General features: G+C 43.4%; 1 protein-coding gene across 3 annotated transcripts in view; it reads right to left on the bottom strand.

The window, feature by feature from the left end:
- Nucleotides 1-8,208: 8,208 nt before the first annotated feature.
- HNRNPDL (heterogeneous nuclear ribonucleoprotein D like) overlaps nucleotides 8,209-13,709 on the bottom strand; it is an 88,706-nt gene continuing 83,205 nt past the window's right edge. The window contains exons 7-9 of one of the 3 annotated variants that reach the window (XR_004536466.1): nucleotides 9,828-9,923; nucleotides 9,347-9,452; nucleotides 8,209-8,585 (exon numbers count right to left, since the gene is read on the bottom strand). Coding sequence is in view for 2 of the 3 variants with exons in the window: in XM_033914471.1 (XP_033770362.1) it covers nucleotides 9,853-9,923 (71 nt within the window). In the remaining variant the exon portion in view is untranslated. Of the gene's footprint in view, nucleotides 9,453-9,827; nucleotides 9,924-13,709 lie in introns of all 3 variants that reach the window. The other 2 variants (XM_033914471.1, XM_033914486.1) reach the window with 2 other exon arrangements.

Raw genomic sequence — 13,709 nt, 5'->3', positions numbered from 1 at the left:
AAGAGAGCTTACCAGGGTAAGTTCATAAATCTCTTTTTCCAGTGCAACAGGTGAGATATACAAAAGCAGCCCCCAAAAAACTAGGGTGGGCTTGCAGCGTCAACCCTTAAGACTAAGGACCCCACGGCAGAGTCCTGTCTTGCTGCCATAACCAGTGTGGAAAACTCGGCAATTGTGTGAAGAGAAGACCACATTGCCACTCTACAAGTTACCGCAAGGGAGACAGCTCCAGCTGTGGCCCACAAGGAAGCCACATTCTTGGTAGAATGCGCCTTGACGGAAACAGAGGACCGTTTCCCAGAAAGAATGTAGGCTGACTAAATGGTCTTATGGATCCATCTGGAAATTATGTCCTTGGAAGTGGGAGGACCTCACCTACCGGAATGAGTCAGCACAAACAATGATCAGAGGGAAAAAACTAGTTAGTGACCTCCAAATACCGCAGCAGAATTTTGCACAAATCCAGTTTCTTCAACAGGCGATCTTGTGTCCTGGAACCAGTAGGCTGGAAGGCAGGCAAACACACTTCCTGATTAACATAGAAAGCCAAAATCACCTTTGGCAGGAAGGAAGGCAGGAACCATCCATAGGGAACCCCCAGTCTTCGAGATAAGGAGAATAGTTCTCTGAAAGAAAGAGCCTGTAGTTCCAACACAGGTCAAGCCAAAATAACGGCAATCAGAAAATCAGCTCTGAGCATCAAGTCCAAGAGGGAAACCTCTCGAAGGGACTGAAAAGGAACCCTGGTAAGGCTAGACAGCACTAGGTTAAGGTTCCAGGAAGGGAAAGGTTGCTTAACTGGCAGTATGACACAGAGCCTCCTTCGGAAATCTAGCAATAATCCTGGGATCTAAAACAAGAGAGCCTGGCCAACTGAACTCTAAGAAACACCAACGCGAGGCCTCTATCAAGGACAACCTGAAGAAAGGCGAGAATCAGCAATGTCAGAGCTGAATAAAGGTCCCCCTGGGGGGAAGGCATTTCACACCTTAGTGTAAGCAGAAACTGTGGACGACTTGTTAGACTTGAGTATCAACCATAGAATGTCTTTTGTGTTCTAGGACTGTGCGTTCAAAAGCCATGCCAGAAGAGCAAAGTGAAGAGGTCCAGATGGCTGAAGACTGCAACACCTGCTCTGACATCAGATCTGCAAACCACGGTCTGCGAGACCAATCTGGAGCCACCAGAATGACATGGCCCGTCATTGGCCAAGGAAGAAAGACATGCATGAGAAATTGCTGGAAGCCATGGATGCACCAAAGCATTGAGCCCCTTGCTTCCGGACCCATATCTTCAACTGAAGAAACGATCCGCTGTCTTGTTTTACACCAAGGCCACGAGGTTGAAGTGCAGCTGATCCCAGTGCCATACTATTGCTCAGAACACCACTGCAGACAGAGGCTGCTCGCTCTGATCCAGAGTGTCTGCTGAGGAAATCTGCCTGAATATTGCAGACTCCTGCAAAATGTGCTGTCAATCAGCGCTTAGAGACATTCTACCCAAAGAAAAAGGCGGGCTTCCTAAGCCAGAGGAGTACTTTAGGTCTCTCCCTGGTGATTGACATAGGCTAATGCCGTCGCATTGTCGGAGAAGACCCTGACCACTTGGACCTCCAGAGTCTTCTGCAATTGCATCCGAGCTAGCCAATTGGCTCTGAGCTGCAGCCAATTGACCATTTCCAATGAGAGGGTGTCCCACACCCCTAAACAGGACAATTTCAGTGGACACCCCAGCCCCGAAGGCTGGTATCTGTCATCACCACAATCCACGAGGCAATGTGCAGTGGTATGACCCTGCAGAGCAACTGGGATAAGCCATCAGTCCATTCTCACTTGAGTTTCCAAGGTCCAGACAGGCCTCCCTATGCGGAGCCCAGTGAGAGAACAAAGCATGTTGAAGAGGACACATATGCACACTCGTCCAAGTAATCACATCCAACTTAGCAACTATGGATCCATGAACTTGAAGATAGTCCCATGCTGAAGGAGCCTGCTGCTCAATAAGGGAAGAAATCTGGGCACAGTTTCTGCCGGCAGGCTTATGGTAGATAAGACGCGGCCCGCAGCCATGTCTAAGAATTCCCACATATTCCAGCAACTCCATGGGCAAATTGCTTTTTCTGAAGTTGGCAATCCAACCCAGGTCCTCTAACACCTGGAGCACCCCCTCCACTGTGTGCCATCCTTCAGACGAGGGAGCTCTGATCAGTCATCTAAATAAGGGTAAAACTAGAAACATGATGGCAGATAAAGGCCAAATGGCCCATCTAGTCTGCCCATCTGCAGTAATCATTATATCTTCCTCTGATCCCACCTTCCTATCCCACACCTTCTTGAATTCAGACAGTCTCCCATCTCCACTACTTCCTTCAGGAGAATGTTCCACATATCTGCCACTCTTTCTGTAAAGAAGTATTTCCTTAAGATTACTCCTGACCCTATCACCTCTTAACTTCATCCTATGCCCTCTCATTCTAGAGCTTCCTTTCAAATGAAAGGCTAGACTTATGCACATTTATACCACGTAGGTACTTAAACATCTCATCTCCTCTCTCTTGCCTTTCCTCCAAGTATACAGATTGAGATCTTTAAGTCTGTCCCCATACACCTTATGATAAAGACCACACACCATTTTAGTAGCCCTCCTCTGGACCAACTCCATCCTTTTATATCTTTTTGAAGGTGCAGTCTCCAGAATTGCACACAATATTCTAAATGAGGTCTCAGAGTCTTATACAAGGGCATCAATACTTCCTTTTACTTACTGGTCATATCTCTTCCTATGCACCCTATCATCCTTCTAGCTTTCACCAACACCTTTTCAACTTGTTTGGCCACCTTAAGATCATCGCATACAATCACACCCAAGTCCCGCTCTTCTGTCATGAACATAAGTTCTTCACTCCCTAAACTGTACTGTTCCTTTGGGTTTTTGCAGCCCACATGCATGACCTTGCATTTCTTAGCACTAAATTTTAGCTGCCAAATTTCAGACCATTCTTCAAGCTGGAGACCTATATTCCACAGGTAAGCTGCCACAACCACAATCACTTTGGTGAAGGTCTGAGGCTCTGCCACCAGCTCAAAAGGCAGAGCTGAGAATTGGTAATGCTGTTCCAGAATATTAAATTGCAAAAATTTGCAGTGGGCCAGAAAAATGGGAATGAGCAAGTGCGCCTCCATGATATCCAGAGGCAAGAAACTCTCTTGGGGCCACTGCTTCAATGACCGAATGCATGGTCTTCATTTGGAATAGAGGAGCCTCGAGAGCCACATTCATGTGCTGAAGATACAAAATAGGCCTCCAATCTTTGGAGTCTTTCTTTGGCATGATAAAATATATAAAGTATCTGCTTGAGCCCAAGTGCTGAATGGCGACTTGAACCTTGAGCACTTTGTCCAGGCAAACTGTAGGAGAGTCCACAAACCAATCTGTCAGATGCAGGGCAAATTCCAGTTTGAAGCCCAACAGAATAAATGTCCAAAGCCCACTGGTTGGACATAATGCATATCCAGGAAGAAAGAAATGTTGAAAGCCGCCCCCCCTATCAGAACAGGGGCATCCCTTGGCCTGGCATCATTGTGCCTTTTTGGCAGAGGGCACAGAACAGGAAGTGGAAGCTACAAATGCCTGTAGCCAGCAACCGTTGTCGGGAGCCCTGTGAAAATCTCCCAACGTGGCATATGGTTTGGATCACCTGGAGGGTCTGGGTCTGCTATCAAGCAGAGTCTTAGGGTGACAATCCATCACAGAATCGATGAAGTCGTCCAGACCTTTGCCAAAAAATAACTGTTCTTTATAAGGCAGTCTAGCCAAAGTAGCCTTTGAAGTGGAATCACCAGCCTGCTTGTCTGATCCAGAGCATTCTGCAGGCAGAGATGGAATACGCCAACACCTTTGCCAAACTCACATAAGGTCATACAATGCATCAGCCATATAATCTATCCCAGCCAAAAGAAGTTGAGCAGGATCCACCACCTCAATCTCCAGTGTACACAGTCGAGAAGCACGTGCAACAAGTCACCACCTAAGCAGCTGCATCAAAGACTTTCCCCAAGGACCACATCCACACGGTAGTACTGTATATCCTTTAGCACCACACCACCTTCACTGGGTAGACTGGTGGCACAGGTGACTAAACGCACCTAATAATCTACCCTGGGCTGATCCAAAAGCTGCAGACTTGTGCCAGATGATAAAAACATGACACAGCTCTAGCATTTTAAGAGCACCCTCTGGAAAGTCAAACTGCTCTGAGCCCAGAATGCTCATATCAGGGTGCCAGGGAAAGGTAGCAGACTACGAGCGTACACCATAAACCTAGAAGGAAGTGGACAGAGCAGGCTGAGTAATTAGGTTCAACTCCTGCAAAGACTCAGAAATAAGGTCTGGCAGAGCCGCAGACTATAAGCACAGAATCGTGGGATCTTCCCCAGGATCCAAGACCCACAGGACTCCACAGATCCAACACAGTTCCTGATCTCCCACTCTAGGATACCCTGTACCTGCAAACAAGGGATCAGCAAGTGAAACATCTGCTTCAGGGTCTCCCAGATCAGGGTCAGACAATGCCAAAGCAGCAGCAGGCCAAGGCAAGGACGTTCCCAAAGACAAAGCAACTAAGACAACGCGGAGGCAGACTGGGATTGCTCAGGGGGAGAACACCTGTTCTGAAACTCAGACCACAAGAATTTAATAAAATCTGAAAAAGTGTCTGGCTTTGGGGGGCAGAGTCACCCTTAGAGGACTTAAATTTGCATTTCTTAGGCTGCAGAAGGTCTGTAACCAGGCAAACAGAACTACCAGCCATGCTGAGCCCCAAAAGCAAAGAAGGCCACTCCACCAGGCTAGCTGAGCATTTGGTCACCTGCTTCAGCAGGAGAGAGGCTAAGCTGGACACTGCCACCTGCCCCGGTTGTGGCACACACTCAAAGCGCTAAATTTGTGCAATCCTGGCAAGAACCCACATGAGGGGGAGCCCACGTATTCCATCCCAGCAAGTTTCTAGGCAAATTGCAGTTTTGGAGAAGCAGGAAGCTTTAGAGAGAGAGAAAAAAAAAGAATCTCGCTAAAAATCCAAGATGCCCACCATCAAAAAAATTCACACCAAAATCATGATATTTTTCACATTTCCCAAACTTCAAAAACAGTGATTTTATGATTTTTCAGGAGGGGGGAACATTCAATCCCACTTTCCCAACCTCCCCCGATTCATCTCACAGGCTGACAAGCCTGTTATGTACTCACTGTGACCTGACAGAAGATCTGTGCTGCAGCTTGCCTCAGCTCTCATAGTAGCTGGATAAGAAAATTCACTGCTACAATGGTAGGAATGCTTCTACAAAGCTAATGTTCATGCTGCCAGTCAGACTCCTATGCCCAACTATACCCTCTACCCATGCAGACCAACAGATACACACCAGGACGGGCAGAGGCAAGAAAATGCAGCCAGCGAGTCACTGCAGAGTCTAAGGACACTCAACAGCCTGTGCGCAACCCCTGCTTAACAGTAGGCAAGACCACCACAGGGCCAAAGAAAATTATGCAGGCTAGCTAACAGGTACCTAATGGATTTGCCTGTCGGCTATAGGACAAAGTCTGTGTTCTCAAGCAGGCAGAGCCATGAAAATGCTCAAAGCTCCAGAATCTCTGAAACAGACAAAAATACACCAAATAAAATAAAATGAGAGCAGAACACACACACTCCTGCAGTACGTGTGCAGAAGGAAAGAATTGTAGGGGGATGCAAGAAGCCCAGTAAAATACAGCAGAGGCAAGAGGAAAAATCCAGAGTGGTTTCCTTCTGCAGATGCACATTGCTATAGGGATATTACTCATTTGTCTAGAATGTCTCACCTATCGCACTGGAAATAGGCTTTCCATAAAAGGCAGAAAAATCTGAAAAGTCTTGCATTGGGGGACCTGAAGCTCCTTATGTAATTCCAGATTGGAGGAGATGCATCTTCCGCCACTACACGCTTGCATTTCACCCCATCGCTGCTTTGTTTATCTGAGCAAGATCTCTTCCCTTTCGACCAGTGTTTCCAAGATTTCAGGGGTTCCAAGGCCTTGGAGGACTGACTGGGAACTAAACTGAACCTGCAGCTCCCACCCTTTTCTCCCATGGAACATATCTGCTTTTCAACCAGCAACCCTGTGCAAAGGATCTAGGGCTAGAAAGGCCTGAGGCATCCATCAGAGGCAGTTACTTGTCAAACCGAGCAGTTTTAAAGTAGAAAAAAAGGAGTTTAAATCAGATTGCTAGAAATTCAAGATAGCCATTGTAAAAACAAAAAAAAACACAAACCCCCCAAATCACATGTCAAAAACAGGCCATTGGAGCTACATGGCAAAACAAAAAACAAACAAAAAAAGAAGCAATTTTAGGGTTTTAGAGGAAGACCCGAGTACTAAACCCCAGAAACCACTAAAACTCCAAATTTCAGTCACCACTCCCCTCCCCCATGGTTCCCATAGGGAATAATGGGAGTACTCACTGACTTCAGGTGCTCCCTGTAGCTGCAGGGAAATAAATGTCTGCCTCAGACATTGCTCAGATCCTCAACCATCAAAGGAAACCTGGCTGCCAGCCGAATAGATCACAGCCACCGATTCCCACCCCTGGGATGCCTCACAGAGCAACAGAGAGAGAGAAGTTATGCATCTGGCTCCCTGATACCCCTAGGGTTCTTACTCAGGGGCCACACAATCTATGCTCAAGCCTCTAATTAAGTAAGCAGGCGAGCCACTCCCAGAATTCCTGAAGGGACCCAAAGCAGGCTGGCTCCATAGGAACTCAGAGATTGTCCTGGGAGCAGCAGTCCTCCCATGCTGGACTGCATCTTTTACAGAGTATGCCCGAGCAGGGGACCTCCAAGCACCAAAGCCACAAAACTTCAAAAATCAAGCAAACAAAACTGAAAACAAAGGAAAAAGAAAAACAGAGCAGAGCAAAACACACACACCTGAGTTTGCTTGCAGAAGGAATAACTGAGGAGGGTACTGTGTCCTACTGCAGAAGAGATCTCAAATTCTTAAAAGGATACCTCCTTCTGCAGTTCGCAGGAAATGGGAATCAACAGCTCAGGTATACAGACTTCTGTGTGCGCGTGCAACAGAAGCCCTATTCCAGCCCTGATAAGAGCACAGACCATAGAAGTCTGCCCAGCCTTGGCTTTGCTTCCCAATTACTGAGTTGCCATCTAAGCACTGCTAAGATTTTGCTTCAAATCTTCTTTCCATATAAGATTTTTTTGTGTTTATCCAACATATTTTTGAATTCCATTACTGTTTTCATCTCCACCATCTCCCATGGGGATTTATGTCAGGCATTACCATCTTTTGTGAAAAAAGTACTTCCCTGGCATTACTGCTGAGTCAATCCCCTGTGACCTCAATTCATGTCATCTACTCCTATCCATCTCTGGAATAGGTTTGCATATTAGTACCTCTCAAATACTTGATTGTCATATCACTCATCTCTCTCCTTTCCTCCAGAGTACACAGCTTCATGTCAGCAAGTCTCTTCTGCTACCCCATACCATTTTCACCTTTCTGCTCTAAACCCTTGAAGAGTCTTTTTAGCGAGATAACAGCCTCCAAAAATGGACACAGTATTCTAAGTGAAACCTTTCCAATGACTTGTATAGGTTTATCATCAACACCTCCATTCTGCTGATGCTTATACCCCTCCTCTATGCATCCTAGTAGCCTTCAGGCCATAGCCACCACCTTGTCACATTGATTTGAAGAGGTTCTCAGTCAAACACACAGCCACACTGCTCTATAGAAAACTAGGCTGATCTAGTCCTGTTTTGCAACCATAGGTAGAAGGTGCACACGTGAAAGGCAATTTGCTCTCAAAGGCTTCTGGAATAGTTGCTGGGGAATGCCACCTATGCTGTGTTCCATCCGAATATTAACAAGACACCTCAGTCAGAATCATGGTTGTCCTCAGAGAAAACACCCTATAGTTAGTAAATTGAACTCTAGAAGAGGAGAGTATGCTTATTCCTGACCCACTCCACACACCAGATTCTGCCAGTGTAGGCCTCAGGCCTGTTTAGCAGCCCTAGTTAGACATCTGACTGAATAATAATTAAAAATCACATCACGCTGTGGTATAAAACTTGGACTCGAGAATAAAATAGAGATTAAAAACTGAGATCAGTACAAACCATAATTCTCTGAATGTGTGTTTGTTATGCAGAGAAATTTAACCTACAGAAGTGTTTTTCCCACCTTCCTCTACACTACAAAAATGTAGACAAGTTTTGTTTTGTTTTTTATTACAAAACTTCATATATGAAGAAATGCAGACTAAACCACAAGTATGCATGAGATTGATATAACATGAGAACAAAAAAAAATTAATCTGTTAACACAATCGGAATCTGTCATTACAGATGGCAAAAAGGATGAAGTAAAAACAAAAGAATTTTAAAAAGCCACCAATGCTTATATACACTCAAGTTCGTCATCTCTTGAATATGAAAATTTTTTACAAAGTGTTCTTGCAGGTCACATGAAGCCCACCTTCCATTCAAGCTCAATACTCTAAAGATCGATCTCCACCGCATCTACGCCTAAAACAAAAAGAAAGTCCAATTAGCAATACTTTCAGTAATTTTTAAAATAAAAAAGGTTCGTTTTCTTTAAACATTTTAAGTCCTCATCTTATCCTTCCCTTCATTGTTAAAGATCTTATGCATTTCACTATGAAGTTAATGGCCCATATAACCATTTCCACCCATAATTTTTTTTTAAACTACATCTTTGGTCTAAATTTGATGATACATCTGAAAATAAGATGCTGACTTATAGAATTCATGTTGTGCAATTACTCTAGACTCTAGAAAGGTATATTATTTGTAAACAAAAGCCAGCTCAAATTCCACTAACTAAAGTTTAGTGGGTTGAAAAGAAAACCAAATGGTTAAAACTATTTGCTGATCCACAAATAGCCAGCACCACTATGGCATGGCTCACATAATTCAACGTATGAATTACTAGCATGCATATGATCTTTATCTTTCCCCCTGTTAAAAAATTGTTCTGGTTTGCAGATTCTTTATTAGCTAAATAAATGAAAAAAGCGAGCATTAAAGAATGCACATTTAAAAATGAGGCTCCACAATTGAAATACAACACTAAACAGAAGAGCAAAAATGATTAAGCTGTAAAAAGGCATTTTTATGTATTTAAAACTCCTGTAAAAAACAGTTTTATCAAAAGTTAACATTTGTCACAAAAGATTTTTATTTTAAATTAAACAAAAAGCAGCCAAAGTTTGTTGTTTTCCAGTTTAATCTTTTACGCTGGTACATGAAGTTGGAAGAGACCATACCACAGGACAGCGTTTTCTGGTGTATGCCTTGCGCTCAGCCCACAACGTGCGACCCCCAGAGATAGACGTGGGTCAGGGTGACACACGGCCTGCAATGAAGTTCCCGCTGGCGGGTACAAACAAGGTATAATGTCAGAGTTAGAAGGCAATATTCTCATTTACCTTAAGTTGTACCCATTTCAGTACTTTACCTGTTAATACTTCTAAAAAAAGTTTAATTATTTCTTTTAGACCACCTGGCACAAAGTGGACAGAACTCCCGCTTTAAAAAAATTATTTTCTGATGTACTTAAAAGAAAATCAGCCTTAAAAAGTTAAAGATCTATAGACATACTTTAAGTAAAATACCCAAGTTAAACGTTTAAAGTTTAGTTTAAAAAAAACTACACAATATCCAATTTAATTATTTTTCATTTTGTCTATTGATCTTTAAGCTAAAGTTATTGTATATATTTTATAAATGGGACACGACATTACACACCTGTTTTCAGACGGTAAGCAGGCTTCTAGTACGGCTGGTAGTTGTTTTGGTGATTGCCACCACCTCGAGATGCCTTCCCATAGGTACTTTGTTGACCTGTGTATTGGAGTGGGAAAGACTAGTCAAGTCATATGTTAGCTACAGCAATGTCTCACTTCATTCATTTAGAGGCTTTTACTAAGCTGTGCTATAAGCAGCTAATGCAGGTCTTACCACACAAATTTATGCTACATTACAATCACCAGCAAGGGACAATCCAAGTCTGCTGCCAATGATGTTGGAGACCAGCCCCCATAAATCTCCAGTTTTCACTACTGTCCTGATTCACACAATTATTTATGTATTTAGTTATATCCCATTTTCCCCAAAGAGTTCAGAACACGTACATAATATGCAGTTAACATATTACAGTTTGCCATAGTTACAGTACAAGTTTTGTGATACTAAACCTTAGGCTTATATACCACATCTTCTCTATAACAGTAGAGCTCGGCACAGTTTATAAGAAATTAGAAAAGAGAATACAATGTGGATTTGGAATAGTATGGAGAGGCGCAGAATTTACAACTTTGAAAATAGCCAAGTTTTCAGATGTTTCCAAAATGGTTGGAAAGAGCCCTTACTAGGGATCTAATACCAGTACAGTAAAACCTTGGATTGCAAGTGTTTTGCAAGATAAGCAAAACATTTTATTAAATTTTAACTTTATATACAAGCAAGGACTTGCAATACAAGTACTGTATTTTTTGCTCCATAAGACGCACTTTTTTCCATCCAAAAGTGGGTGGAAATGTCGGTGTGTCTTATGCAGCAAAGATATAAATTTTTTAACACCTCCCCCACCCCGGTCAGGCCTTTTAAAAACACCCCAGTACCTTTAATCCTCGCCCTTTTTAAAACATGCCCCACTCAGTCCCGTCCAACTTCAAATGTTATGCCAGTGAACATAGAAAATGATCACTAGCTTCATCAACTGTCTGCAAGAAGATCAACTAGTATTTGCCAAGATGATTTTTTTTTTTTTTAGACAGGAGGGTGGAGCAGAATACAGTAGCGAGTCCTAAGAATTACAAAGAACTCATATAAAGCGCTACAAGATCGATCTGAGGGCAACTTAAAGATTAAGCTTATACATACTATTAATTTAATAAACTGCCTGGATCTGCTTGTTCAGACAGGGTATTAAACATTAAAAATCAGTATCAATATTGATTCTACAACGCTTTAGGTATAGATTTTAAAAAGGCTCCCTTTATTTTGGATTGTAAACAGTAGCAAATTCCATAAATTAAACACCTTAACACTTTTCTAGTAAATAGGTATGTCGATATGGATGGAAGGGTAATATCCCAGTGCTCGTGAGCTATACAGAAAGAATCCACTGCAACTTTTGAATCCCTCCTCTTATCACTTGAAGGCTTTGATGCCCCCTTCAGTTTGTACCAAAGCAGGCAATAGCTCCATATAGAAACACATGTGAAGGAGAGGTACGGGGAAATTCCCTGAACTATAATTCTGTTCTGCTCTGAAAACATAAACACGTTAAACATTGCCATTAAAACAATCAAAACATGCCAAACAGAAACCTTTAAGGAGCTCACATAATACCCCAATGAGTTATAGCAACAGATAATTCTTTATATCACTAAGATCTGACTGACATCCAAAATTTCAGTTTTGGACTCAATTTTCTGATCAAGACAGACATGCGCAAGAGATATTCTGGAGCCATGCCCTGTCAGTTGACAAAGATATTAGCAAGGTAAGAACCTAATCTTCTAGTGTAATAGATGTGTCATTCTGGACAGACGGGACATACAAAAGTAGTCACAAAAATATAGACCAGGAACACTGAGCTGGCTTGTAACTCTGAGGACCCAAAGGTGGAGTCCTTCCTTGCTGCTACATCCACTCTGCAAAAAAATAAACAAAAACAAACAAACAAAAAACAACTTGGAAAACGTATGTAGATTGGACCAAGTCACTGCCCTACAAATCTCAGGGGAGGCTGCCCAAGCTTCCGCCCACGAAAAATAACCACACTTCTAGTTGAAGGAGAAATTAGGTTCTTATCTGCTCATTTTCTTTTAGCCTCTCTAGACCAGTACAATTCTTTACTGGCAGCACAATGCGCAGTGGCCTCAGAGAAGGTGAACAGAATGTTGAGCATTATCAAAAAAAGGTATCACTACCAGAACGAAGGGAAGTTATCCTGCAACTGTATCAGGCAATGGTGTGCCCGCATCTGGAGTACTGCGTCCAATACTGGTCGCCGTACCTTAAGGATATGGCGATGCACGAGAGGGTCCAGAAAAGAGCAACAAGGATGATAAAAGGCATGGAAAACCTTTCATATGCTGAAAGGTTAGAGAAGCTAGGGCTCTTTTCCCTGGAAAAGCGGAGACTTAGATGGGCCATGATAGAGACTTATAAGATCATGAAAGGCATAGAGAAGGTAGAGAGGGACAGATTCTTCAGACTAGCGGGGAAAACAAAAACAAGAGGGCATTCAGAAAAATTGAAAGGAGACAGATTTAGAACAAATGCTAGGAAGTTCTTCTTCACTCAGAGGGTGGTGGACACCTGGAATGCGCTTCCAGAGGAGGTTGTAGGACAGAGTACGATATTGGGTTTCAAAAAGGGTTTGGATGATTTCCTGAAGGAGAAGGGGATTGAAGGGTATAGATAAAGGGTTACTATACAGAATATTAAATGATTAGGGAATAAAAGGTTTAGGTAAAGGATCACTTAGAGGTCATGGACCTGGGGGCCACCATGGGAGCGGACTACTGTGCACAATGGACCCCTGGTCTGACCCGGCAGAGGCAATGCTTATGTTCTTATGTTTACTGATGGGTAATCTCAGTATGACCAACAGGTGGAGACAGACCAAATCTTGGTTGTAGTAAGGCGGAAGTCATTATGCCATTGTATAGATCCATGGTGAGGCCCCACCTGGAATACTATGTGCAATTCTGGAGGCCGCATTATCGCAAGGATGTGCTGAGACTGGAGTCGGTGCAAAGAATGGCCACCCGGATGGTCTCGGGACTCAAGGATCTACCATACGAAAAACGGCTTGACAAATTACAGCTATACTCGCTTGAGGAGCGCAGAGAGAGGGGGGACATGATCGAGACGTTCAAGTATCTTACGGGCCGCATCGAGGCGGAGGAAGATATCTTCTTTTTCAAGGGTCCCACGACAACAAGAGGACATCCGTTGAAAATCAAGGGCGGGAAACTACGAGGTGACACCAGGAAATTCTTTTTCACTGAAAGAGTGGTTGATCGCTGGAATAGTCTTCCACTACAGGTGATTGAGGCCAGCAGCGTGCCTGATTTTAAGGCCAAATGGGATCGGCACATGGGATCTATTCAACGGGCAAAGGTAGGGGAGGGACATTAAGGTGGGCAGACTAGATGGGCCGTGGGCCCTTATCTGCCGTCTATTTCTATGTTTCTATGTTATATAGGCTGAGGCTCCCTCTCCCAACTCAGTCTGTCGCACAGCCAAGCAGAATTAAGAAAAAACATGCAACAGTAACACTTTGAACAGGAGTATAAAACCAAAATAGTAATGCTGTTGGAAAATGCATAGAACTAAAACCTTGAAGGGAAAATGTCCCCACAGCTCAACAGCTATGCCAGCTGCTGTTCTTGTTATCTTCCCAGCCCTAGAAAAATACTAGAACCTGCAGAAAAAGCAAAATTTTCATGTGTACAAAAACCGCAATCACCGCAGAAATACAGATAGGGTGGGGAGCTGTACCGGTCTAGAGAGGCTAACAAAGAAAATTAGCAGGCAAGAACCTCATTTCTCCTTCTCTCTTGCCTTCTAGGCTGGTACAGTTCTGGTGTTTCTGATGTAAGCACTCCAGAT

The sequence above is a fragment of the Geotrypetes seraphini genome, chromosome 1 (assembly GCF_902459505.1).
Source record: "Geotrypetes seraphini chromosome 1, aGeoSer1.1, whole genome shotgun sequence".
Classification (NCBI taxonomy): Eukaryota; Metazoa; Chordata; class Amphibia; order Gymnophiona; family Dermophiidae; genus Geotrypetes; species Geotrypetes seraphini.
The sequence above is the reverse complement of the archived record's forward strand: the minus strand, read 5'-3'. Positions and strand labels throughout refer to the sequence as shown.